The 24517-nt window shown below is 47.1% G+C and overlaps 1 protein-coding gene across 1 annotated transcript; it reads right to left on the bottom strand.

Annotated features, from left to right (window-relative positions):
- Positions 1-736: 736 nt before the first annotated feature.
- On the bottom strand, positions 737-22894 carry LOC144134464 (neprilysin-1-like). The gene is made up of 13 exons (XM_077667375.1): positions 22891-22894; positions 20579-20682; positions 17227-17382; positions 15900-16186; positions 14609-14749; positions 13589-13768; positions 13126-13285; positions 12248-12346; positions 11179-11475; positions 8321-8518; positions 5085-5314; positions 3015-3158; positions 737-1107 (listed from the first exon to the last, which is right to left on the bottom strand). Exons 2-13 carry the CDS (start codon positions 20586-20588, stop codon positions 757-759), a joined length of 2253 nt encoding a protein of 750 aa, XP_077523501.1. The 5' UTR covers positions 20589-20682; positions 22891-22894; the 3' UTR covers positions 737-756.
- Between the last annotated feature and the right edge of the window lie 1623 nt (positions 22895-24517).

Genomic DNA, 24517 nt, shown 5'->3' with positions numbered 1-24517 from the left:
GCTCCTCAAGCGAAGTGAGCGGCACACAGCTCCGGCTAACGATGCTGCCAAATGCGCAATAGTTCTTCGCGCGGGATTGCAAACGTCATTAAACATACCAGGACAGCAACTTGGGCGCGTTGATTATTCATTTATAATGGAACAGCGCATAGCGACGAGACAGGGCAGTTATGTGTGCAATTCTGTCCACTCATTCTGGGCAGTTCCATCACAAATTAAACTTTCATCGGAAGATACAGGTCTAAAGGATTTAAGGAGGTTTGGTTTGGTTTAGGGGGTTTAACGTCCCAAAGCGACTCAGGCTATGAGGGACGCCGTAGTGAAGGGCTCCGGAAATGTCGACCACCTGGGGTTCTTTTACGTGCACTGACATCGCACAGCACACGGGCCTCTAGAATTTCGCCTCCATCGAGATTCGACCGCCGCGGCCGGGAGCGGATTTAAGGAGGAACGAGGTAATCTGGTACTGAAATATATGCGGTGTAATTTACTTGTATCCCGATGAATGCACACCCTTATTTCAGTTGAGATGAAATTCTATGGTGTCAGTAGAATTTGAATACAAAATTAACAAATAACGCACGTAAATCAGTACTGTTTTAATTAAATTTTATAGTTCTCACTAATACTCGATTTAAGTGGGTCACATCCAACGAAGCGCTTAGTTTAGATTTACTTCCACCTGTTCAAATACAAGTCGTGAAGTTTGAACAAGGTGTGACCATTTAGTCGTCGGTTTATTTTTTGGTCGCTGCTCTACCAGAAGGAACACCTGTTGACGGGATTCATAGCGTCACCCGGTCTGCAATAGAAAGCCTGAGCAAACTCGGGCATATTTTGCAGGGGCACGACACACCTGGAACGCCTGTGCCAGTACCACGCGCCCGGTATGCGCTTATTACGCTTGTCCGGGGTGCACCACTTGATACAGTGCGCCACAAAGAAAGTCTGCTCGGCGTTGAGGCCGACGCCTGGAAGAACAGCAGCGCGTTCCTCGTCCGGAAGCTTCCGGTAGGCGTCGTGCGCCAACAGCAAGCCAGCGTAGTCGACGAAGCCCTCCGAGTCCGTCTTGTGATCAGTCGTCCTCGCCCGAAATTTAGATTCCTCCTGGAAGCATGTAGCGTAGGTGATGAGAGCAATGGCTTGAAGCTATATAAGCTCAGGGATTTTTTGTATGACGAAGCCAGACTCATGATGGCTGACCACGACAGTGTCGTATGTACATAGCGTTTTGTGTTTTTTGTTGAGTGTTTTTTGTGTAAATGTTATGGGTCAAAGTCAGGCAATAAAGAAAAAAAAATTTTTTTGAAGCGAAAAGCTTCACTAGGCTAGGTAAAGCACTCGTCGCGTAGGCCGGAGAATGACTTTGAAAGACCTTCAGCCCAACCATGTTAGCCATTTATGATCGTAAGTGGTACAGTTATGGTGTCCAACCCTTGACCTCTGACCTTGAACAATGACCTTCAGTTGACCATTGACTTCTGCATTTGACCTTTGACATTGAGTGACCTTTAGGTAGAACTTTGACCTTAATATAATAATAATAATACTAATAATAATAATAATAATAATAAATGGTTTTTTTAGCCGCCGCGGTGGCTGAGTGGTTATGGCGCTCGGCTGCTGGCCCGAAAGACGCGGGTTCGATCCCGGCCGTGGCGGTCGAATTTCGATGGAGGCGAAATTCTAGAGGCCCGTGTACTGTGCGATGTCAGTGCACGTCAAAGAACCCCAGGTGGTCGAAATTCCCGGAGCCCTTCACTACGGCGTCTCTCATAGCCTGAGTCGCTTTGGGACGTTAAACCCCCATAAACCCATAAACCAGCCAATAAATGGTTTTTGGGAGAGGAAATGGCACAGTATCTGTCTCATGTATCGTTGGACACCTGAACCGCGCCGTAAAGAAAGGAAGGAGTGAAAGAAGAAAGGAAGAAAGAGGTGCCGTAGTGAAGGGCTCCGGAATAATTTAGAGCACCTGTGGATCTTTTAACGTGCACTGACACCGAACAGCACACGGGCGCCTTACAGTTTTGCCTCCATCAAAACGCAGCCGCCGCGGTCGGGTTCGAAGCCGGGAACTCCGGATCAGTAGCCGAGCGCCCTAACCACTGAGCCACCGCGGCGGGTAACCTTTGACCTTAAGAACATCCGATGGGGTGATGTGAAGCCACGTGATGACATCCGATGGGGGTGTCGTAAGACCATGTGATACCACGCCATAGTCACGTGGTCGTGTGGGTGTGTATAGAACGGCTGTCGCGAGCGTGTAGCGGAGCTGCCATGGACGAGCGTCAGACGTTTAGCAAGCGTCCTTGCTTTTCGCTGAATTCCAGGGTTAGCGAAATTATGACACTGCCAGTATTGTTTTCGAAACGCTCTCGAGAAAAAAAAACATTGGGAGAATCCTATGCTGTGCTTATGAGTCCAAGCGATAGCGTACGCCGTTTGGTGCGCCATGTGATGCTGATGCGATTATTAAATTTTTTTTCTTACAAGACTCTTTTTATTAGGACGACGAAATACACCGACAGCGCTCGTCTGTGGTATCTTCCATTTTGTGGATTCGTCTGTTTTTGCGTTGTACCACCCACAATTACCTTAGCATCAACAAACATTAACTTTACATTCCGATAAGTTTGTCACCATTGAACGCATTTTCCATTTTTTCGACTCTAAATCAATTGATCAATTACACCCCTTAAATTTCCTTAATTACCATAATCAAACATTGGCTTTTAATTCTGATCACTTCGACACTTTTGAGCCGCCTATTTAAATTTTTTTATTCTCAATTCGTCAATTATTCAATTCATTGCTTTGATTTCTTTAACTCATCATTGCCTGTCACACACCCTAATCAACCATCAATCACTAGAACCACAATATATTATGATGCGATTTTTTTTACGCAGACCCCGATTATTTCCGACTCACGGTGCCGACTACGTCGACGGCTATTCGATCGAACGAGCTCTATACTTAACACGTAGGGAAACGAGGCCAGGGTTACGCACCTTTTCGTACGATGCACGAAGGCACAGAACCTTAGCGTTGTACTCCCGCATCGTTGTCGTATTTTTGAAGTTAACCGGCCGTAGCCCGGCGTCCACTGTGATACCCTTAATATCGAATGCGTGCATTGTTTCGTGGCCGAGGATCTGTAAAAATCACGGACAGGGCCATGTGACGCGGGAACTCGTTAATACGTGTTACACAGTAACGAAAGAGATAACAGTTCTTCGCAGTACACTTCGAAGCAGACAGAAGTGATTACAATCTCTTGTGATGCATGCTGTGCCCTACTTGTGAGACTTGGCGGAGAAAACCACGCTCCAGGCATGTATAGAGCGTTTGTTACTGGATTATGGTTTATGGGGGCTTAAAGTCTCAAAGCGACTCAGGCTATGAGGGCCGCTGTAGTGAAGGGCTCCGCAGATTTCAACCACCTGGGGTTCTTAAACGTGCACTGACATCACATAGTACCACGGGCCTCTAGAATTTCGCCTCCACAGAAATACGACCGCCGCGGACGGGATCGAACCCGTGTCTTTCGGGTCCTTCCTGGTCAGAAGCCGAGTGCCACAACCACTGAGCCACCTCAGCGGCCGTTTGCTACTGAAATCGCGAACACATAATTATTAGTGTTAGCATCCGCATCTGAGGTTAACCGACCTTACATTACCTTTCTGCCTTGTCGGTTTTACGCAACGGGAGCAGTTCTGTAATGTTTTCCTAAGCCGGTGGTAGGTAAGGAAAGAAGTCTGGCTCCAGCTTCAGGAAAACAACTGTCAGTTTCTTTTAGCCCGCATAAAGCCGACACAGTAAAGGACGACTATGTCGTCCTAATGTGCTCTAAAAGCAAATTCAAGAATTTACCAATTAGCCTCACAACGCATATTAATGCAGAATCAATTATCAGCCGCCGCGGTGGCTGAGTGGTTATAGCGCTCGGCGGCTGACCCGAAAGACGCGGGTTCGGTCCCGGCCGCGGCGGTCGAATTTAGATGAAGGCGAAATAGTAGAGGCCCGTGTGCTGCGCGATGTCAGTGCACGTTAAAGAAGCCCCGGTGGTCGAGATTTCCGGAGCCGAGGTTCAGCTTCGGTGCATTAAACGCTACATACCACCAACCTATAGAGCATGAATCGTAGCCCGCAGTGCAGTTCTTCTAATAAACACAAAACGGTGAAAAAATTACAGGATTGCACTTAAGTGTACTGAACAGCGGAAATGCGAAAGCCTTTCGCTTTCCCCTCTTTTTCCTCCATTTTGTAGCGATAGCTACAGTATACGGTGGCATTTCGAGCCTTCAGCGTGGCGGCACCGTGGCTCCGTTGCCACCCTGTGGCTGCGCCGCCACGCTGTCACGTGGTTGGTCACGAGGTGCGGAGCAGCTGCCGGCGGCGCGGCGCTGTGGCTGATCACGTGGTTGGTCAAGTGGTGCAGAGCAGCTGCTGCTGCCGGCGGCGCGGCGCGCAGGCGGAACCGAGCTGCCACAGCTATGCGCATGCGCCGTGTCAAGTGGGAAAAGATGAAGCAACGCTCAGCGAAACGGAGCGGCGAAAGACTGACTTTGAAATTCAACTGAGCAAGTTCCACTCGGCCAGCTGTAGCTATCGCGTCACTCCAGGTTTAACCAGAGCTAAACTACCGCCGACTTTTTTTATCCCTAAATGTAGGATATATATTCTAGTTTTTGTTTTTGTTATTTTTCATTTTTATTTTGTTATTGTGATTATTTTCGTTTTTGTTTTTCTTGTGTTTTATTTTGATTGTTCTCATCTTTAATTTTAATTTTTATATCTATTGTTTTTGTATTTTATATAGTTATTTTCTTAGCCATTTTTTGCTTATTTTTCTAATTTCTGCCTTTTTATTCAACCAAAAGCTGCTTCCCAACTGTTAGCTGACAGTTCGCGCAGACAACTTCTGTCCATGCCACTCATGAGCCAAGGAAGGCTTGCGCCTTAAAACTGTTTTGAATGAAGTTCCCGCCTAAGTGTCACATCTTACGAAACTTTTTTCTAGTGCCCATAGATAGTCGTGGTTTTTTAAGTAGCGCGAACAAGTGGCTCAGCGTGTATACCTGTCCGAGAGCACCGTAGTTCATCGCCGCCGGAGCGTCGTTGATGAAGACAGGCGGCTGTAGAATGCCGGCAAGGATGAAGAGGCTGTGAGATTCCTCATTGTAGAAAGCGTTGGCCCCGGCTGTCCTGAATTGCGCGTTGACGTTGCTCCTAAAGGTGCGAGTCGTCATCAGGCGGTGTGATGCCAGGTACGGATTGAAGAAATCCGGCCCAACGTCAGGAAAGCTAGCTGCGCACACGGCACACAAGAATGAAGCGCTTTTTAGCATTTGCGGAGCACTAAGCTTTAAAAAATTCCGCCCCAATTTTTCGTATCTATTTCATTTACTGTAAATAGAGGCTCGAAATAGCGGGAAAACTGTGGTGAAAGGCTGCGATGAAAGGATGAGAGGAACGTTGAAGACAAAAAAAAAAACTCCATTTTTGAAGCGAAAAGCTTCACTACACTAGGTAAAGCAGTCGCCGCGTAGGGCGGAGAATGACTTTGAACGACCTTCAGCCCAACCACGTTAGGCGTGTATGACCATAAGTGTTGCAGTTATGGTGCGGAACCCTTGACCTGTGACTTTTAGTTGACCTTTGACATTGGGTGACCTTTGTGTTGACCTTTGACCTTGAGAGCATCCGATGGGTTAGTGTGAAGCAACGTGATAACATCCCGATTGGGGTGGCGTAAGACCATGTGATACCAAGTTATAGCTACGTGGTCGTGTGGGTATATACAGAACGGCTGTCGCGAGCATGTAGTGGAGCTGCCATGGACGAGCCTCAGGCGCTTAGCAAGCGTCCTTGCTTTTCTATGAATTCCAGGGTTAGCCAAGTTAAGCCACTGCCTTTTTAAGCATTTTAAGTATTTCGAAATAGGAGTCCTAAAACGTCTGAGTTGGGTATTTCAAGACTACTTTTATTTCATTATTGTGATAAGAGCTATGAGAACTAAGGCAAAATGGTGTACGATTTAGCGTATTTAGGTCAAATGCTAATAAGGTGCGCTAGCACTTCGGTTTCACTTCCGTTCCGGTTCGAGGGTCAGTTCTCAAGGTTAAGCAGGCTTCACGCAAAGATAAGTGAAAAATTGGGCTTAACCTCGGCATTAAGAATATGACGCGACAGCTTTAATGGGTTGATGCCCATATATGCCGAATTGGTCATTCTCGACTTCACACTCAGATTGGTGAACGTCGTCATGTCTCTCCTGGCTCAGTGGCGCATGCAGCGGTTAAACGATGCGCCACTGCCCAGCGATGGCGGGTGCTGCCACCTCTAGGGCTTTGTGAGATCGAGCCTGCTCTTCCCTAGCAACCTCAAGGTGACGAAAAGGAGCTTCGGACAGACAAACATCGGTGAAAACTCAGGTTGGGGTATGCACTGCTAGTGCACTAAAAATATATTCCCATATTTTACAGCGACCACGTCTATTTTCAACCATCCTTGCTCATATGTGGAAATGCACTAGCTGATTTGTCTTGTGTTTTAATAATAATAATAATAATTGGTTTTGGGGGGAAAGGAAATGGCGCAGTATCTGTCTTATATATCGTTGGACAGCTGAACCGCGCCGTAAGGGAAGGGTAAAGGAGGGAGTGAAAGATGAAAGGAAGAGAGAGGTGCCGTAGTGGAGGGCTCCGGAATAATTTTGACCACCTGGGGATCTTTAACGTGCACTGACATTGCCCAGCACATGGGCACCTTAGCGTTTTTCCTCCATAAAAACGCAGCCACCGCGCCGGATCAGTAGCCGAGCGCGCTAACCACTGAGCCACCGCGGCGGGGTCTTGTGTTTTCGGATTTCTAAAGGAAGGAAATGTCTTAAGATTAGAAAAAAATAGCGTAATATACTCGATAGACACATTCAACCACGTGTTTGGCGCATTACAGACTAATACCCCTGACACACGGCAAATTTAATGTCATTCCCATCGAATGGCATTCGCACCTAATTCCATTAATTGGCTGCTACACGGTAACATTTAAGACCATTAAGTTGGAATGACATTCGCCATAGAGTGAGTTTGGGGAACTCATCCGCATTCAACCTCGAACCGAATGTGTACTCTGGACACCAGATACGCAGCAGGAACAAGTCACGAGGTTTGTCACGTGGTGCGGAGCAGCTGCTGCTGCTGGCGGCGCGGCGCGGCGCACCAGCGAAACCGAGCTGCCACAGCTGTGCGCATGCGCCGTATCAAGTGGGACGAATACGGAGGAGGGACGCCCAGCGAAACGGAGCGGCGACAGAACGACTTTGCAATTCGACTGAGCGAGTTCTACTCGGCCAGCTGTAGCTATCGCGTCACTCTATAGGTCTAACCAGAGCTAAACCACCACCAATTTTTTTTTTGAAACCGGTTTCATGTAGGTGGTTTATATTACCCGAATTGCCAAATACGCATATGCCGCTACTTGGGTTCGCTTATCCTCATTACATCAAGACAGCGCAAACGAGAAAGTGGCTAATACGAAAAAATGAATGTGGAGTAGTTCAGCTAATCCAGGGTATACAGAGCGAAAGCTGTCGACGTTATTGTGTTCAGTGACGTTGGCGTTACAACATTTTATACGCCGATGATTTTGAGGAAAAGAAGTTCGCTTAACTTTCCCCCTGGGTCGGTGCACTCCTCAATCGCGCTTTGAGGTTCAGTACGTGGTGGTGGTGAGAGAGAGATGTAGGGTGCATGCATTAGTGCTGACAACCTTGTGGGAGACACGCGGCACTACAGCAATGGGGTCCTCATCGTCCATTGGGTGACCAGCCTCTCGCGATCAACCATTATCTGCCACCTGCCAGGCTGGCAGAGTGGGCGCGCTGCATATCCAGTGTGCGGAACGCACTCAACTCTACAGACACCAAGCCGCGTCTGCTCGGCTAGATCACGTGGTCTGGTAGCCCCTGCGCAGCAAAGGCGAAGTCACGTGATGCGTTGCTGTGGAAGCGCCGCAGCAAGGACGTTCAAGGTCAAACTGCAGCCCACGGCGAAATCGGTGCCGTTAGGCCAGTAAAGCTTTCGCTTTGAAAACGGGCGAAGTATACACGGCCGGAACAGCATCTATCCCGTCTCTCTTCCTCAACAGGAAGAATGTCTCAACTGAACAAATAGTGGAAATCTTTCTCGACAGGCCATGCATTAAAGTCGCTACTTTATCAGCCGACCGTTTAGATAAAGCGATTAACCAGTGAAAAGGTGAAATTACCAGGAAAGTGGACAATTCACCTTGGCACTCAATCGACACTCACCGTAGAAGGCCTCCAGCAGAGAATCGTTGGAGAATTCGCTCGGGTAGGCCAAGAGGAGTCCCATTGTCGCTGCCTTGGACGAGAGCATATCTCGCACGGGGTTCTTGATCCAGGATGCTCCGGAGATCTTGTCACGCAGGGAGCTCAGCAAGTTGAACCAGATTCCTTTGGCATACATCAGTGCACTCGACGGGACGGCTAGCAAACGGTGTTACCATTGGAGAAGCACGAACAAGTCATCGCGGGCGATTCGGCAATACGCAAAATGGGCAACGAGAAGATTCAAGAATGCTGTCTACGCAATGACTCTGAGGCCTGATCGTGCAACACATCCATGAAATGTCGAATCAGCCAGAGACCGCGTAGCTCCTTACATTTGGAATGCTAAATATCAATGCTTCTCTCCAAAGTTTTAATATGAATCAAATGGAATGTATAGATTTTCTGAGTCTCTCTAGAACACTTAGAGCTTGGCCAGGAAGGGAGATTGTACGTTTGGTAAGGACCATGTGGCGTTGTGATGCCCGCGGCAATCAACAAGACATATGGATGGATGGATGGATGGATGGATGGATGGATGGATGGATGGATGGATGGATGGATGGATGGATGGATGGATGGATGGATGGATGGATGGATGGATGGATGGATGGATGGATGGATGGATGGATGGATGGATGGATGGATGGATGGATGGATGGATGGATGGATGGATGGATGGATGGATGGATGGATGGATGGATGGATGGATGGATGGATGGATGGATGGATGGATGGATACGGCTGAACCCTTTACATCGGGCGGTGGCTCAAGCCACCTAGCCATGTCTTGTGAAATTTTACTCCTGTCTTGCTTTTAGCCACCAATCAGATAACCTTCGCTTGGTTACTTCTAACCTCTTAAAACCCACTTTCCCTTCACTATCCCTAAACCCCAATGCCTTGGGTAAGTCAGCCCCGCTGCCTTCCACTGTAGGGTGAAGCCCTTTACAGAAAAGTATCAAGCGTTCAGCCGTTTCCTCCTCCTCTCCGCACGCAATGCACAAAGTGTCTATCTCCTGGTACCTGACTCTATACTTCTTAGTCCGCAAAACTCCAGTCCTGGCCTCAAACAACAAAGAACTTCCCCTACAATTATCATAGATATTTTCTTTGACAATTTCCTGTTTAAAGGTCCGGTATGTTTCTAGTGCCGATTTCGTCAGCATCCCTGTTTTCCACAAAGCTCTCTCTGTTCCTTTAACCTTTTTCTTAACCGATAATTGCTGATTTGCCCCCTTACTGCTGTCCAGATATTTGCTTGTCAATTTTCTAGTTCGCTTTCTCCATTTCGTGTCAACATTCTTTATATACAGGTATCTGAAAACTTTCCTAGCCCACCGCTTTTCCTCCATCCTTCTCAATCGTTCCTCAAATGCTATCTTACTGCTAGCCTCTCTGCTCTCGAAAGACGCCCATCCCATATCACCCTGTACCCCCTGATTTGGTGTATTGCCATGTGCTCCCAAAGCTAACCTCCCTACTCCCCGTTGCCTAATTTCCAGCCTTGCTTGAACATCTGGCCTCATACACAGGACCGCATTCCCGAAGGTCAGGCTAGGGACCATCACCCCTTTCCAGATCCCTCTTACCACCTCATACCTATTGTAATTCCACAGTGCCCTATTTTTCATGACAGCTGCATTCCTACTAGCTTTATTCATTACATATTTTTCATGCTCTGTCAGATACTCAACACTGTTATTTATCCACACCCCAAGATACTTGTACTCATTCACTACCTTTAGCACGAACTCCTGTATTCTATGCTCGCCACCCTCTTCATTAAATGTCATGACTGCAGATTTTTCCTTACTATACTTGAAGCCTAATCTATCTCCCTCTGTACTGCATATGTCTAACAACTTCTGCAGGTCTTCCTTGTTGTCAGCCATTATCCCTATATCGTCCGCATATATTAGTCCCGGTAATGTCTGTTTAATCAATTCCCCTTGCTTGAAAAAAGATAGGTTGAAACCTAGTCCGCTCCCCTCTAGCTTGGCCTCCAAACCTTGCAGGTACAACATGAACAACAAAGGGGACAGAGGACATCCTTGTCTAAGCCCCCGCTGTATCTCTACAGGCCCTGATACATTTTTTTCCCATTTTATGAGCACTCTGTTACCTCTATATATATCTTTTAAAAGATTAATTACTCCATTTTCCACATCCAATGTGCCCAATATGTCCCACAAATGCTCCTGAGTAACGTTGTCATAGGCTCCCCTAATATCCAGAAATGCTAGCAATAAGGGCCTATGTTCCTTTTCCACAATTTCTATACACTGTGTCAATGAAAATAGATTGTCCTCCAACCTCCTTTGTTTCCGGAACCCATTCTGTAGTTCCCCTAGCACCCCCTCGTTCTCCACCCAAGCCTGCAGTCTATCCTTTATAATTTGCATCACCACCCTGTAAACCACAGACGTCACTGTTATGGGGCGATAGTTACTTACGTCTGCTTTGTCCCCCTTTCCCTTATATATCATGTTCATTCTACTTAATCGCCATTCATCGGGGACTTTCTCATCCACTATCTTTTTGTTCACTACCTGTATTAATGTTTGCTTGGATTTTGGTCCTAACTTCTTTATCAACATAATCGGGATACCATCTGGTTAGCGACACCTGGTGGCCTATTCTATAAGCTGTCCATTTTAAAATAGCCATTTCAAGTTCGTCTCATCCTTTGTCATTGCTTACTCAGATATGCCCACGGCTTTCATGCGTCTGTACAAAGCGTCTCGGCCGTTGGGTAGAATCGACCGGACCTCACCATTGGCTGCGCTTAATCCCACAAAGAAAAAATACATACGTACCAGTGCTGAAGTACCGATGCGTTACTGCAAGTGACATGACGCCAGTGACAGTTTCGTAGCAGAAGTCGGGGACGAAGGCCGGGTTCGAAACCGTGGAGGCCATCATCTGGCCGCTGGCGAGCGGAATAAGCCGACGAAGCAGGCTCCAGGCCAGCAGCAGCCGGGAATCATCGCGAGACATGCGGTCATGGTCCATGAGCAGAACCACGATGGAAGCAGCGTTGTCAAATATGAGCACAGGGTCCGAACCCTTGAACACGTTGTCCGTGTAATGCGTGATCAGACCCAACCAGTGGGCTGGAGGAGACGCGCGGTGGTGAAGTTTAGTACTATCGTTGGCGCGACTGTAGTGTCACGCTGACAGAACTTGGAGCGAATGTTGAGTTACACTGACACTTGACGCCAGCGCACGCGGAGAAAGTGTATAGGCTTCCCATGTGGTATGAGTAGGAGAGAGCATTAATGTTTCCCATGTTCACTGTAACATCGAGCACCAGAAGGTCCACTCATACTGTTACTTTCTGTGATGGTAAAGGTCTTATTCATATAGGAAAACCAGAAATTCATGGTGCATCAAATGAACTCTGTGTAGCTCGTTGTGCACCCCAGGCATTTCATCTCTCTTGAAGGGACCAGAGGCTTTGTTACCCCCGTTCGAAAGTTATAAGTTGAGTTGAGGTGTTGAATGCTACAGGTGGGGTTAGCCTTGCTTTATCTGCCGGCAATTGCTCCACCGTAGCGTCCTTTCTATATTAACGTCCTAAAGCCTGTCGCATCTACCCCGCTATGCGCAGTATCTTATAATAGCACACATTCCTCTCCCACAGTCACTATCTATGCACACAATCAATCCACACAGTCAACATCACAATCCACTCCAGAAGTCACCATCTATGCACATATTTAGTCACAGTAGAACATAGGCCATTGTAGTTATAACTTCCACGGATGTTATAAGATCTCCCCAACGCTGCTTAGACTCAACGCCTCTTGGGCTTTGAACTTCTGACAAAGGCTCCACACATTAGGCGAAGTTATAGTGCGTGTGACATACGAGACCTCTACAAACCTTCTGACACATAACCTCTTGTGAAGGATCCCAGCTTGCCCACAGTAGTCTGAGTAGGCGGGGTCCGGTTCCGGCGGAGAGATACTATGAACTGCCGCACTATGGAGAAAGAGAGGGCGAAATGACAGAACAAGTCTCGATAGTCACTTTTTAAAAACGAAATATGAAAGCTCTTGAATCGTGCATGCATGTTGTAATTTTGGCAACCGTCACGAGTACATCTATAGAAGTAAGCATCCAGAAACAACCTGTTCATCGCGCAATTATCATATTCCTGCGCGAAAACATCGGCGGGAAGGTCCGTGTGCTATGGAGTCCCCAGTGGTGAGCTGTCGACTGCAAGCTAATCATAAACGCTTGATGAAAAGAAACACCTGCCGCACGTGTAAAAGTAAGCAGAGTGTTAATGCACGCATAATTGTTCCTGCTACAAAGCAGGAATATCCAGCCGAAAGCTGTATTTCTATACAAGAAAACGAAAGAAATGCACCCTACGATATACGTCGACAAATGTCCCTGGTGCGACGAAAAACCCACACTATATCCCACCACAGGCGCCTGTCAAAACGTTGACGTGGTCCCCAAAATACAAAACCTGAGTGCGGAGCAATGGGAGAGACTGCCGTCCAGCAACCCCTGTGAAGACCAACAAGCTTTTAGTACAGCGAGCTCAACGGGCGGCAGTGGCCAGCGGAGCCCTGGACTGAGGGCAACCGACCATTGATTGAAATTGCACGAGCTCGGCAGAGGAAACTTCTGGGGATACAACCAAGTATAGAGCATCTCTGAAGATGCCCCCGAACCGCAGAGTAGAATAAAGTTTTCTCCTCCTCCTCCTTTATTACGGTTTGGCTTCTTTAGAGCGCAGGTGTACGCACCGGTATACTCTGATCGGACGATTCGCGTAGCGAGCGCCGCAGAGTCGAGGTTCGAATCGTAAAGGCGCACGTAGCCTTCGTAAAACAGCGCCAAGCTTGCGTTGTTGTGTCGCCGGTGCTGTCTCTGCATCCAGTCCTCATCTTCTTTGTGAATCCTCATCTGTGGGAGAGTTAAGGTTTCTCATTACGCTGCAAATCATCATCATATGCATTTTCTGCAACCCTTTGGGCCTTTACAGGAGCACCACTACTAACGGTCATGTCGTTATGCCAAATTTTTCCACGCTTAATAAATCCTTGTTCCCAAGAATGTTTGTTATTTAGATTCATACTTTGATCTATAATTGTAGTAGCTCATTAACATCATTGTAGAAAAGCCACCAGTAAGATTTATACAGTTGCTGGAGAAAACTTAATGCTAGGCGCTGATCCTAGTAATGACACTGTAAAAAAAGTTGCGTACGTCCAATGTATTATTGGGGAAATCTGGTGGTTTCCGAATCAAGCCGAACTTTACGAAGGTTGGGAACCCGTATTCCACGGACAGCTGGGTAATCAGGCGTGGTATGTCGAAGTTCCGGTCAGACTGCATGTTGGACATGTCGAGGCGTAGTTGGGAGAGGAAAGGCTTCAGGGATTTCACCTGCAGAAGTACAAAATGCGCAGCTCAGCAATCGTCTGAGCAGAACTTGCTGCGTCTTTAGATGTAACGTTCTAGCGGCACATTTTGGTCGGAAGGGTCGTACACACAGGGATCGAGAGAGCGTAACTTGCGATACCACAGCCATAGAACCACAGTGCCCACACATTCTTTGACCTAATACTGTAGTAGCACAGGTGACTTGCACAGCTCACAGCCCCAAATTTCGCAATTAGATTGATAGCTCGGACGTCACTTCTTTTGATGCAAAAATTCAGGCGGCACTTTGTTGACCTAAAGTGCGGTTAGGCGAAAGCCTTTAGCGCGGTGTTGCTGCTTGTGTGACTGATGTGTGGTTAAGGTCTTAATTAAGTACTTGCGTTTGCCCACATTCTGAAACTCCATTGAAGCGAGCGCTAGGAGAGAGGTTGCGCGGCGCTCGCGCCCGTCGCGTCACCTCGTGCATGCACAGTGAACTACCAATGGCGCAACATGGCCTCCGAGATTATCCGCGCGCTAGCGTAATAGGGTGATCTCGGAGGTTAGAGCGTAACGGACGGACGGAAGGACGCAGCATGAGCCGTTAAAAGCTTTTGCCTTAAAAACAGATGGGGAACGCTTTTGACTACAGCAAAAATGTTAATAGCAAGAAAAATGCAAACCTGCCGACGGGAGATCTGGGGAAATATTATTGTTATAGTGAAAACTTACAACATATGAAAAAAATTGTCTTCATAAACTAGTTCCTGTTCAAAAATGCTTTCGTCCAGAATTGTAGGGTATGCGTCATTTCCTTGCGTTTGGTACGCCGAGATTCGTAGTTAAATCAACAGAGCTTCCCACCTCCGAACTCTTGGGGTCGGACCCAAGGCGGACGCAAGCTCGGAACAAGGCAGCTGCTTTCTCCGAGGCGCTTTGACTGCTGGATGGCACGTCGATGCTGGAGAGCGAACCCTTGATTGCTTCATATGTGTCTGCTTCCATCTGAAGCGAGATAATGGAAGGCGAAGAGAGACATTGTATATTTATGTAAAATACTTTATGCTAGATGGCAACAATTTACAGAAGTGAAAATACGGATTTCCGGAGCTAGGATTGCTGTATCAATATAATAATAATAATAATTCTGGGGAAAGGAAATGACGCAGTATCTGTCTCATATATCGTTGGACACCTGAACCGCGCCGTAAGGGAAGGGATAAAGGAGGGAGTGAAAGAAGAAAGGAAGAGGAGGTGCCGTAGTGGAGGGCTCCGGAATAATTTTGACCACCTGGGGATCTTTAACGTGCACTGACATCGCACAGCACACGGCCGCCTTAGCGTTTTTCCTCCATAAAAACGCAGCCGCCGCGGTCGGGTTCGAACCCGGGAACTCCGGATCAGTAAGCTCTTTCAGCAAGAATGCATCAGCAGCTAATCCTTATTTGACTTGTTTTTGTAAATTTTAATGCTTTCTTCTAGTTTGGTCTATTTTTATATCACTTTTTTATTCTGGTTTACCATGCAAAAGTAGTTTAGTTTTGATGTTTATTGGTTCTCCCCTGATTTGGTGGTATTTTTACCGAGATTACATCGCTTTTAAACTTTTTTTTGTTAACAGTGCCAGTGTCCCTCCCGTATCCTCACCTTAATGGGAAATCAGAATCAATTAATAAATAAATAAGCTAGCCTTCGCCTGCAGTTCTTGACCCTTAAAAACACATCGGTAACTAGCATTGCTGATAAACGATTGGAGTGGTGGATTTTCGATTACATTGAGACGGCATCACACACGACTTGATCCTCAGCGCAGTGTGCTTCACAGCAGTGCCCAGGAAAGGGCATGCTTGAAATCCCAGTTCAAAGCACAAAAAACAGCGCTGCCTCGTTCTAACGAAGCAATACAAATAGCAAATAAAAGGTCAATTTATAGCAGGTTACGAACGGCGGACTTAAGGCAATTTGTATTTTATGAAACCGTCAGCCTACATATGCTATCATATGATTAATGTGTATGTAGGAATGCACAGGCTGTGCGTAGTTGCGCAGGAATATCCGAGAGACTTTCAAATAATTCCTAAATTTGAAGCTGAAATACAAGCCAGATCACTTGAACCAAGCACGTAAATCAGTTTTTTTTTTCAACCCATCTCACCTTCAATAGGACGGTAGGCGCCGCATTGAATCTGCTGCACACGAAGTTGTAGAAGTCGTTGCACGGCTCGTAAATATAGTTCAGAGAATCGTTGATCACCTTTGCGGCAAGTTGAGCGCCTTTCAAGGGAATCTGAGTAGTCGTTTTCGACCGAGTAGTCGTTTGCGGTTGCGGTGGGGTAGTCGTCTGCAGCGGAGTAGCCGTTTTCGGGCGGGTAGTCGTTACTCGCGGGGTGGTCCCAGGTGTTGCGCGCGTCCCGCAGGTTCGCTTCGTCTTCTGGGTGGTCACTGAGGTTGCAGATATAACAAAACGTTACGATACATGGCTCTCGCTACCTAACCTTTTTTGCGCAAAAAGATATCATCCGAGGTCGAAGTAGCCAGAATGCCTTTACAGTTTCTCATTCTCTAAACGCCAGTACGCCTATATCGGAGTAAAAAGGGAGTTAGCTGTTCTCTAGCGCACTTCATTTTTTATACTGCCCTATACTGCCGAGGCACAGCAACCTGCTTTTTTTTTGGTCGAAAATGGCGCATAAATTAGCAAGGCATTTGTCAGTGGGCGATCTCTTTACAACCGCTACTGCTATAACTTTGCGCCTTGTCCACAACAGAGCAGCGCACGTGTACCACCTGAGGTGCCCTGCACGCTCACTGAAAGCCCACCAGTTCTAATATTTTGAGATTTTGTGGGAGCAGCAGTTTTTCAAAGCATTGCTTAGGAGGAGAGTTGCAGCAACCACCATTGACTACACACGCGCAGACACGCATCTGCACCTGCTGTTTCCAAGGTTCGTCTTCCGAGCCTGCACGACCAAGGTTGCGTGGATAATATATGTACTGTAGGCATAACACAAACAGCTTGTTGCTCGAAGCCTCCCTTCTTGAGGTGGATGTCTCGTTTGCTGTGTTCGTTATTGACCATTAGGGCTCAGGGTTAGGAGTCGTACGGCAGTGACGTGTGTGTGTTCACTTGCGACGTAGATGAACGAGACTGTGAAGCTTACTGCCAAGCATTGTAATCAGTGTCGCCAACTTGATTGCATGGTTCGCGCGTAAATTTAAAGTTCAGTGATTTTGTGCTCGCCCTGAAACGTGCGCCGCCGCATGATGGCGACTCTGTGCTAAACATCAGACATGCTTCCTTACCCTGGGTCTCAAAACTTAGCGTACGTCAGAGAAAACTAGCTTGTAATGCGTTGCACGATATTCTAGAATAATTTCGCGCCGCGAACACAAAGTTTGCTGGCAGCGCAAAGTTCTTTGTCTAATTTCGGCTTTGAGAAAAAGTCAGTTCTACGAAGAAAATTAAGGCAGTGTAAGATCACCTGGAACCACCGTTCGTGGCCCTAAAGTTGGTCTTCGTGGTGTAATGCTTCTGTGAACGGGGTGTTGAGGAGCACGTCGGCCGGCCTTGCCGTCCCTCTTGTATTCCCGCTGCTTCCGCAAGACGTCGTTGCCAGCGCCATCCCCGTTGCTCCTATCTGCGTCGAGCCGGCCCACAATGGGACATTGGACACCTTTAGCATACCGTGCACTGTGCTGCCGTTTCCGGTATCGGAGTACCGGGAGGCCGTGCGCAGCCAACGCGCATGTGCAAATCGCCTTGACGGCGCCAGATGGCGCCAGGCACCCGGCAGCTGCGCGCGCGCCTGCAGCATCGGGACCAATCAGCGCGAGTTCACCGGCGGTGGGCGGGCTCCCGTGCTTCCATAAAGGTAACAGCACACGGTATGCTAAAGGTGTCTCTTAGCTGTACTGTGCGGAACACGGTCAATGTTGTCGAAAAAGAGGAACCACGTGCCTGTAACTGCAATGATATCTTTAAATATCAAACGCACCTAGAAAGGCCCGGGAACTGCTGGCGTGAGTGGTCCGATTTCTAAAGGCGCGTTTATACTACGACGTCATCGGCGCGCGGGCGAGCGCCGGCGGGGGTCAGCCACGTCTTGGCGACGCTACTCCAGGCGCGAATTCGGCGGCCCTCCTACAGTTCCACCCAACGGTTCCACCACTCCGACGCGGTTCAGCGGCTGCGCCAGGAGAAGCGCATGCGCAGATGATGCGCGGAACGTTCGACGCGCCATCTTTCGTAGATTTGAGAAGCAGCGCCGCCGGGGCCGACGAGAGGCAGAAGCGGTTTCGCCGGGCCGGCGAAGGCTGGCGCGCTCGGCGTTAAATAGACACATGCTCCAACTTGCCGCTGGTGTGATCGGGGTGCACCGAAGCCGCCGAACCCGTCAACGGTCAAGCGCCGTTGTAGTGTAGAGGGTCTCGCTTTGGCCAACGTAACGGCGCCGTGCCGCGCGCGCGCGCGCGCTACCTCGAAGTATAAACGCGCTTTAAGTTTCTTGTGCAAGTGCAAGTACTTTTTCAGAGCGCATGATGACTACCTATGCCTTTGGTCCAGCCCAGCTTAAGAACACCACCCGTCGTCGTGGCATTTGTTTGTTGAATTGTTTTTGCTGAAATTCAATCCTCCCCTCCCATCCTCTTACACCATTTGGTAGAAGCAGAATGCCAAGTGACCGTCTACTGGGATTATAGTTAAAGTTAAGAACCACACATGGTCGAAGTTAGAACGCTTGTCTCCAATGCGGAGTGCTTCTTAGCCCCAATTGAAACTTCAACACGTAAACCACACTAACCTCCTCAAAATAAACGCAGGAAGAACACATGCAATGGAGGCAATTGTGATATTGCTAAGTGATCTGCGGCAAGTTGCTCCAATAGATTTTTCATGTTCATTGACTGCCGCCGTTCCTACACTGCTAATTATAAAGTCTCTGAAGAAAACTACGCAAGATCACATGTCTGTGTGTGAAATAGAGTAGAGCCCTGGTCAGAGGCAGGCGGCATACGATTTGCTGCTAAAGGGACCTGAGGACAGCTGCATCCTGCGTTATTTGTAAACCACACTATTCTGAGCTTCCTTCTGGCAGTTAAAAAATCATTTCTTCCCAGAACATTACATTTAAAAACATTCTCATCCCTCTATTCAAACTCGGCAGGTCGAAACCGAAAACGATTTCGCGATCATCGTGCAAAAGTGAATGACGCGGTGTAGCTTACAACCAAGCATCCGCACTAATGAAACATATGTAGCCTGCCCCGTCGCCGAGAAAACGGCGAAGCGTGAATTGCATCGCATGTATACGGCGTAGCACATTCCGAAAAAGTCGGCTTCCGGATTTGCGCGCGTTCCTCCGCTGGCTCGACCATCGGCGGTAAGCACTGTTCTTTTACAGACGGGCCACGTCTGTTGTTTAGTCCGAAGCTGGGACGCTCATAAACACAAAGTGCAGACAGATGCGAAAGGAAAAGGTTAAAAAATTCCACATGCGTCTCAGCCACCGCGCGGGCCGAAGCAACGATGATGGCTGCGTGAACTCAAGCTGCGCATGTAATCGGCCCAATATTGGAACAGGATGTTTTCACTCTAGAACCGGTCTTTGCCGATATATTTCCAGGTACTCTGATATTGGGGTGATTTCCACGCCAACACCGCGGCTTCCAAGCGATGTGCAGAGCTAATCGCCGAAACACGCGCAATGGGGAACCTGCGCTGCCAAGGTGGCACTGCAACTGTTCCATTCGGTGACTCAAAACTGCTTTTGTCCGCCGCTTGGGCCGCTGCAAACAAGAGAACACATTCTGCGCGAATAGATACCCGCGTTTGGCTGACAGCATTCATTGCCTAGCTTCTCTCGGCGTAGCCCAGATAGCTGACGCACGGCACGTGCGCCTTCGACAGAGCGCGAAGGCTCACGCCAATAAGCGCCTGAAGGCGGCGCGGAAAAGTAGTAAGAGTACTACCCAAAACTGCTTGCTCTTCTCGCTAGGCAGTGTGTTACGGCGCTGCAATCGGCACCGCAAACTTCAGCGCAAGTTCCCCATAGAACGCGTTGCTCCCAGTTTCTGGATTTCCCCGTCACTCGAATATCTACGAAGGCCAGTAGGGCACACTTTTCTCGGGTGGAAAGTTCAGCAAAAAGCGCTTCAGCTCAGCCCCGGCATGCACTCCTTCCGATTCGCCGTGTTTTCCGAACCATGTTAGGCCGAGTTTGCCGTAGCTGAACAGGAGCTACAAGTATTTCACGTATTAAATTGTCTTGGAATTTTGCTTGCTAAACGAATGATGGTGGCGGCACTGCATTTTATTTTACGTTTTATATCTCCTTAAAGCTCCGTTTCCACTTAAAGTAGCTGCTTAGTCATAACAACGTGCGCATCTATTGATTCACGCAAACTTTAATACGTCCCCATCGTTCCTTTAAAGGCACCGCTGACACTCCGAATGTAGTGGACAGTACAGTAGTGGCATGCTGTTTTTCGGCACGCAGATCTTCAGATCTTGAGGGGCGTTGTCTCTGGCCACATGCACGGCTCAAAACCATGCAGCTGGGTTACTAATCACCAACAAGAAACACGCGAGAACTACCAGCGCATTCTTTCTTATACCGAAAGCCCTCCAGACAGATAAGCCCCACTGCACTTACAGGTCGCACGGCTGGTGCATTCCACGCTTCTAAGTAAATGCAAAGTTTATTAGATTTATCGCAAAATAGTGTAATTGGTTCTCCTAACGTATGGGGCCCGACGGGTGGCCACCTTATGACGTTAGAGTGGACTGTCCGGCTATAGTTTTTGTTAACTTGTTCCTAGCATAGCAAGCCTCACCGGTTCCCATCGTTTCGGTGTAGACGAAGACAGCCAGTGCGACCACTCCCACGAAGACTAGGCAGTAGAGGATGGTCGCAAGCAGCTGCCTGGCGTCGGAGCTCCTGCGCAGTCCACTTCTAATAAAGCTTTAATCACAAATCAGCACGCTGTGTGTACAGCGTATACTCATTAGTTAAGCGTTAGAATAGTTAAGCGTTAAAGAAACCACGTGTTAGGTCACGTGAACTGTAAAACGGCATGCGATAATCGCACATAAGCATTTTTGTGAAGACAATCTCTATTTCATTGGACGCAATCAAACAGCACGACTATAATTTAGTGAAAAAGATGGAACGATAAGTACAAGCTCCACAAGAGCACTAATAGCAGCTGAAGCGTTATTGTAAGCGAAGCATTTCAAAGGAGCGATGCGATTTATCTAATTTCACCGCTGGCAATAAAGCTACAGTTGTTAGTAGCTCTCATGTCGTCGTTTTTGCTTAACGTCCTACCCTTTGGGCTAACTTATAGTCATGCAAGACCAACTAGCCCAACTTCATGCTCCGATGCCAAAGAGCACTTTCAAGTTCGCCAAAGTCAATCGCGAAAGAGAGTTCAGTGGCTTATACAATGAAGATTTCTAATTTAATTATTTGGGCAAGCTGTGAAAATGGCCTCTATGAACATGTTCTTGCTCGGAGGCAAAAGGACATAGACAATTTCGCGGCTAAAACATTTGAAACTTCTCTCTGCAGTAATAATTGAGGAAGCGTTCACGTCAGTAATGCGAACGGCTCTGGCCCTGCAACGTCTCTACAGCCAGCTTTAAGGAGGTGCTTCCGATATATTTATATTTTATTTATTTATTTTTATTTGATTTATTGAGGTAATACATAGTTCTTGCCCTTGAGGCAGGGCAAAATGAGAAAACGCATCCTCCTGATTACCTGGCCTCAGAGGGCGCCGATGGTGCAGCAGCAGTGGTGCTTAGCAGTCGCTCTCCACAACAGTTATACAACAACAAGCAACATTATCCAGAATATTGTACTGTGACAAACTGTACATATGAAAACATAATTTAACAGGCTGTGCAAATAGCAAAAGGAAAGTAAAAAAAAGTTGGTCCCTAAATTTAAAGGCAAGCAGTGAAGAGAATGCTCTGTTCAGGGTGGAAGTAAGAAATAAAAAGAAAAAAAGAAGGAAGATAGCAAGACCGCGGATTACAAAATCATACAGACAGTAATATGAAATTCCAGCATTCACTCTTAAATTTGCGAGCCGTTTTACGTTTCTTTGCAATATCAGTTAATTTAGGGTGAGCATTACAGATTAGCATGATTTGATATTCCACAGTTTCCTTTCCATAATGGTACGAGGACGCTCTTCTACAACTGAGGTTTGCCGCAAGATTCATATCAAGTGTGAATCTCTCAAGTATAGACCACGTATCGAAACTGATCATATTGAATTATGTAAAACCAAGAGATAAGCTGACTGTTGCGCCATCATGGCATTGAAATATGCTCCTCAGTACCACTCAAAAAATGAATAGGTACGAAAAAAAACCAACAAGAAAGCTTGCCGGCCACTTATAGGTGCAGTCTTCTTAAACTGGTCACACTCCATTCCCAGATTTCAGCTCAGCGCATTTAAACGAGTGTGATAAAATCTTCCTGCCCTTTGTATCCCTGTTCTCTGGATGTATAGTAAGAGCGTCCCTTTTGACACGAAGTGGTAGCGGATTTCAGTAGTCTCAATATATTTTTCATCCATTTTTGTCAATGTTTTATACCTTCAATAAATGCTATCTTGAGTTTCGAAATTTTGTAATACAGATTCCTTTGATATTTAGGCTAATACCCCTTTCAATAAGGAACTTCTATCTTTAGGACCCTGTCCTGTTCTTAAGACAAGCATTTATACAGATTTCATAGTACTGTCGGCAACGGATGCTTTCACACCTTCGCTATGCCTGACGCCTGTGATTTCGAGAACACTGATTGTGCTGGCATGTTGATATCGATGGCTACTGCAAAACTGTAAAAAAAAATATATTAAATTCAGTCTTCAGGTTTACCGCATACTGCACATGTGTGATTAGGTGCGTGTTCGAAGGCTTCCTGATCGGCAGTCAAACAATAATTAGAGTGCCTGAGAGCGCTCTGTATCATCTACTGCTAACAGGCGTCGGTAGCCAGAGCGGATGGCCCACTGGGCACGAGGTTAAACGTTATGCAGCAGCGTAGTATATGGAAACTGTGGTGGCAGGCTAGGAGACTGCCTGTCTATTTCCCACGTTTTATCTGACTAGGCTTGCAGCCAAAGCTTACTCAGGTTGTGTGGCTGAAACTAGAGAAAAGTGACGTCAGGAACTGCGAAAGAAAGACAAGTGGTGGCATTTTATAAGATTATTTCCCCCACCTTCAGCCCAACATGATGAAAATTGCAACACTGATTTCCCACAATTAATATTGATAACTTTAGGCTATATAGTTCCGCACAATCCTGCTTTAATGCTCGTCAGGCAACACAAATGAACGTGGCGTCTTCACTTTATTTGTATCCCTTTTGAAGGTTCAAGTCTACTGCTACGGAAGGGAAGGACTCACAGGAAAGCAGCGAAGATTGGCTGTGTCCATAACCTGAGAATAAAAAAAAAGAATCCAGTTTGATATGGAGCCAGTGTTTGCAAACCACGCTATGCTCGTCTTCCAGTAAATGGCTAACAAGACTGTCCCAACATGTGCGTAAAAAATTAGTTTTACAGACTTTTCAACAGCGGATCCATTCAAACAATCTTCATTACATAAAAACTGGAAAGGCCAGTTAAGCTCTATGACGTGATAGCGTGATAGCCACCGTAAGGGTATGGCGTGATAGTGTTAATGGGTAAGTGGCCATATATGCGGCATTCGTCATTCTCGATATTACCTTAATCTATCCCTGGGAGTCCTCATACCACTCCATACGCAGTGGTGGGTGCAGCGGTTAAGCGATGTGCCCCTTCCCTGCAGTGACAGGTGCTGCCACCGGTGGGGCTTGTGCAACCCAGGTTGCACTTCCTGAGCAACCTCTCGCATGTATAGTGAATTGCCCTCATCTGTCATTGCCAGCACAACTAGTGACGAGTTTTGCTCTTCATTAAACAGCCTGGCGGATTTGAGATGAAACACTTCTCTCTTTTATTTTTATGGCTCCATTTCACTGTAGACGAGGTTTGTTGGTTTCGACTGTATGTGATAACTTTTTTTCTATTTATGATAATGCTCGTGTACGTGTGTGTTTCCCTATTTGTAGTGTTTTTTCCTCTCTCCTTTCATATCGGTTTTCGTATCACTGCTGGCATAGGTCGCGATTAAAAATGATGACAGCCTTGTCCAACTTATCATGTAGGGGCATGCGTCTGTTTCCATTTCGTGTTAGTTCTAATGACATCCCTGTTTACTGATGAAAAGGTATTCATGTATTTCTTTCACTGATCTCAAAACCATTCGCCCGATGCTTTGTTTCTTTTTCTTTTACTTGTATATAACCGTGTTTTTCATTTTGTATTGTGCGCAATACTTTTGTGTCTGTAACCCCCCACCGTAATGACGAATGGGGCTGTGGATATCAGATAAATAATAATTAATCCTTAGTTTAACGACCACTAGGAACAGTGGCTTTGCTCACAATCTGGTGAGCAGGTAGAGATGCCGTCGCAAGCTCACCTGACCAAGGTGGCCCACCTGCCCCTGAGGTTGCTGCTCTCAAATTGTGTGAATTTTTCGTTTACTCCCAACGACGCCTGCTTTTCTGCGACACGGGGCTTTTAACGTAATCGCGTTAAAAGCGACAGAGCCAACGTGACCTGGGGTAAAAATATTGATTATTTACGAGCACTACGCCTAAAAAACATTCCTAGCTATCACGGAAAGTGAGAGCGTGGTATTTTAGTAGATTGTAATTGAATAACGG

Source organism: Amblyomma americanum, chromosome 5 (assembly GCF_052857255.1).
Source record: "Amblyomma americanum isolate KBUSLIRL-KWMA chromosome 5, ASM5285725v1, whole genome shotgun sequence".
In the NCBI taxonomy this organism is placed as follows: Eukaryota; Metazoa; Arthropoda; class Arachnida; order Ixodida; family Ixodidae; genus Amblyomma; species Amblyomma americanum.
Note: the sequence above shows the minus strand (reverse complement) of the source record. Positions and strands in the feature narration are given on the sequence as shown.

Excerpts from the sequence above, each read along its gene's own strand:
- LOC144134464 (XM_077667375.1), bottom strand. Across the intron at positions 12,347-13,125 it reads CGTCCGATCAGAGTATACCG|TGCGGCAGTTCATAGTATCT; the intron begins GTGCGTACACCT and ends CTTTCTCCATAG. Across the intron at positions 1,108-3,014 it reads TTCGTGCATCGTACGAAAAG|GAGGAATCTAAATTTCGGGC; the intron begins GTGCGTAACCCT and ends ACATGCTTCCAG.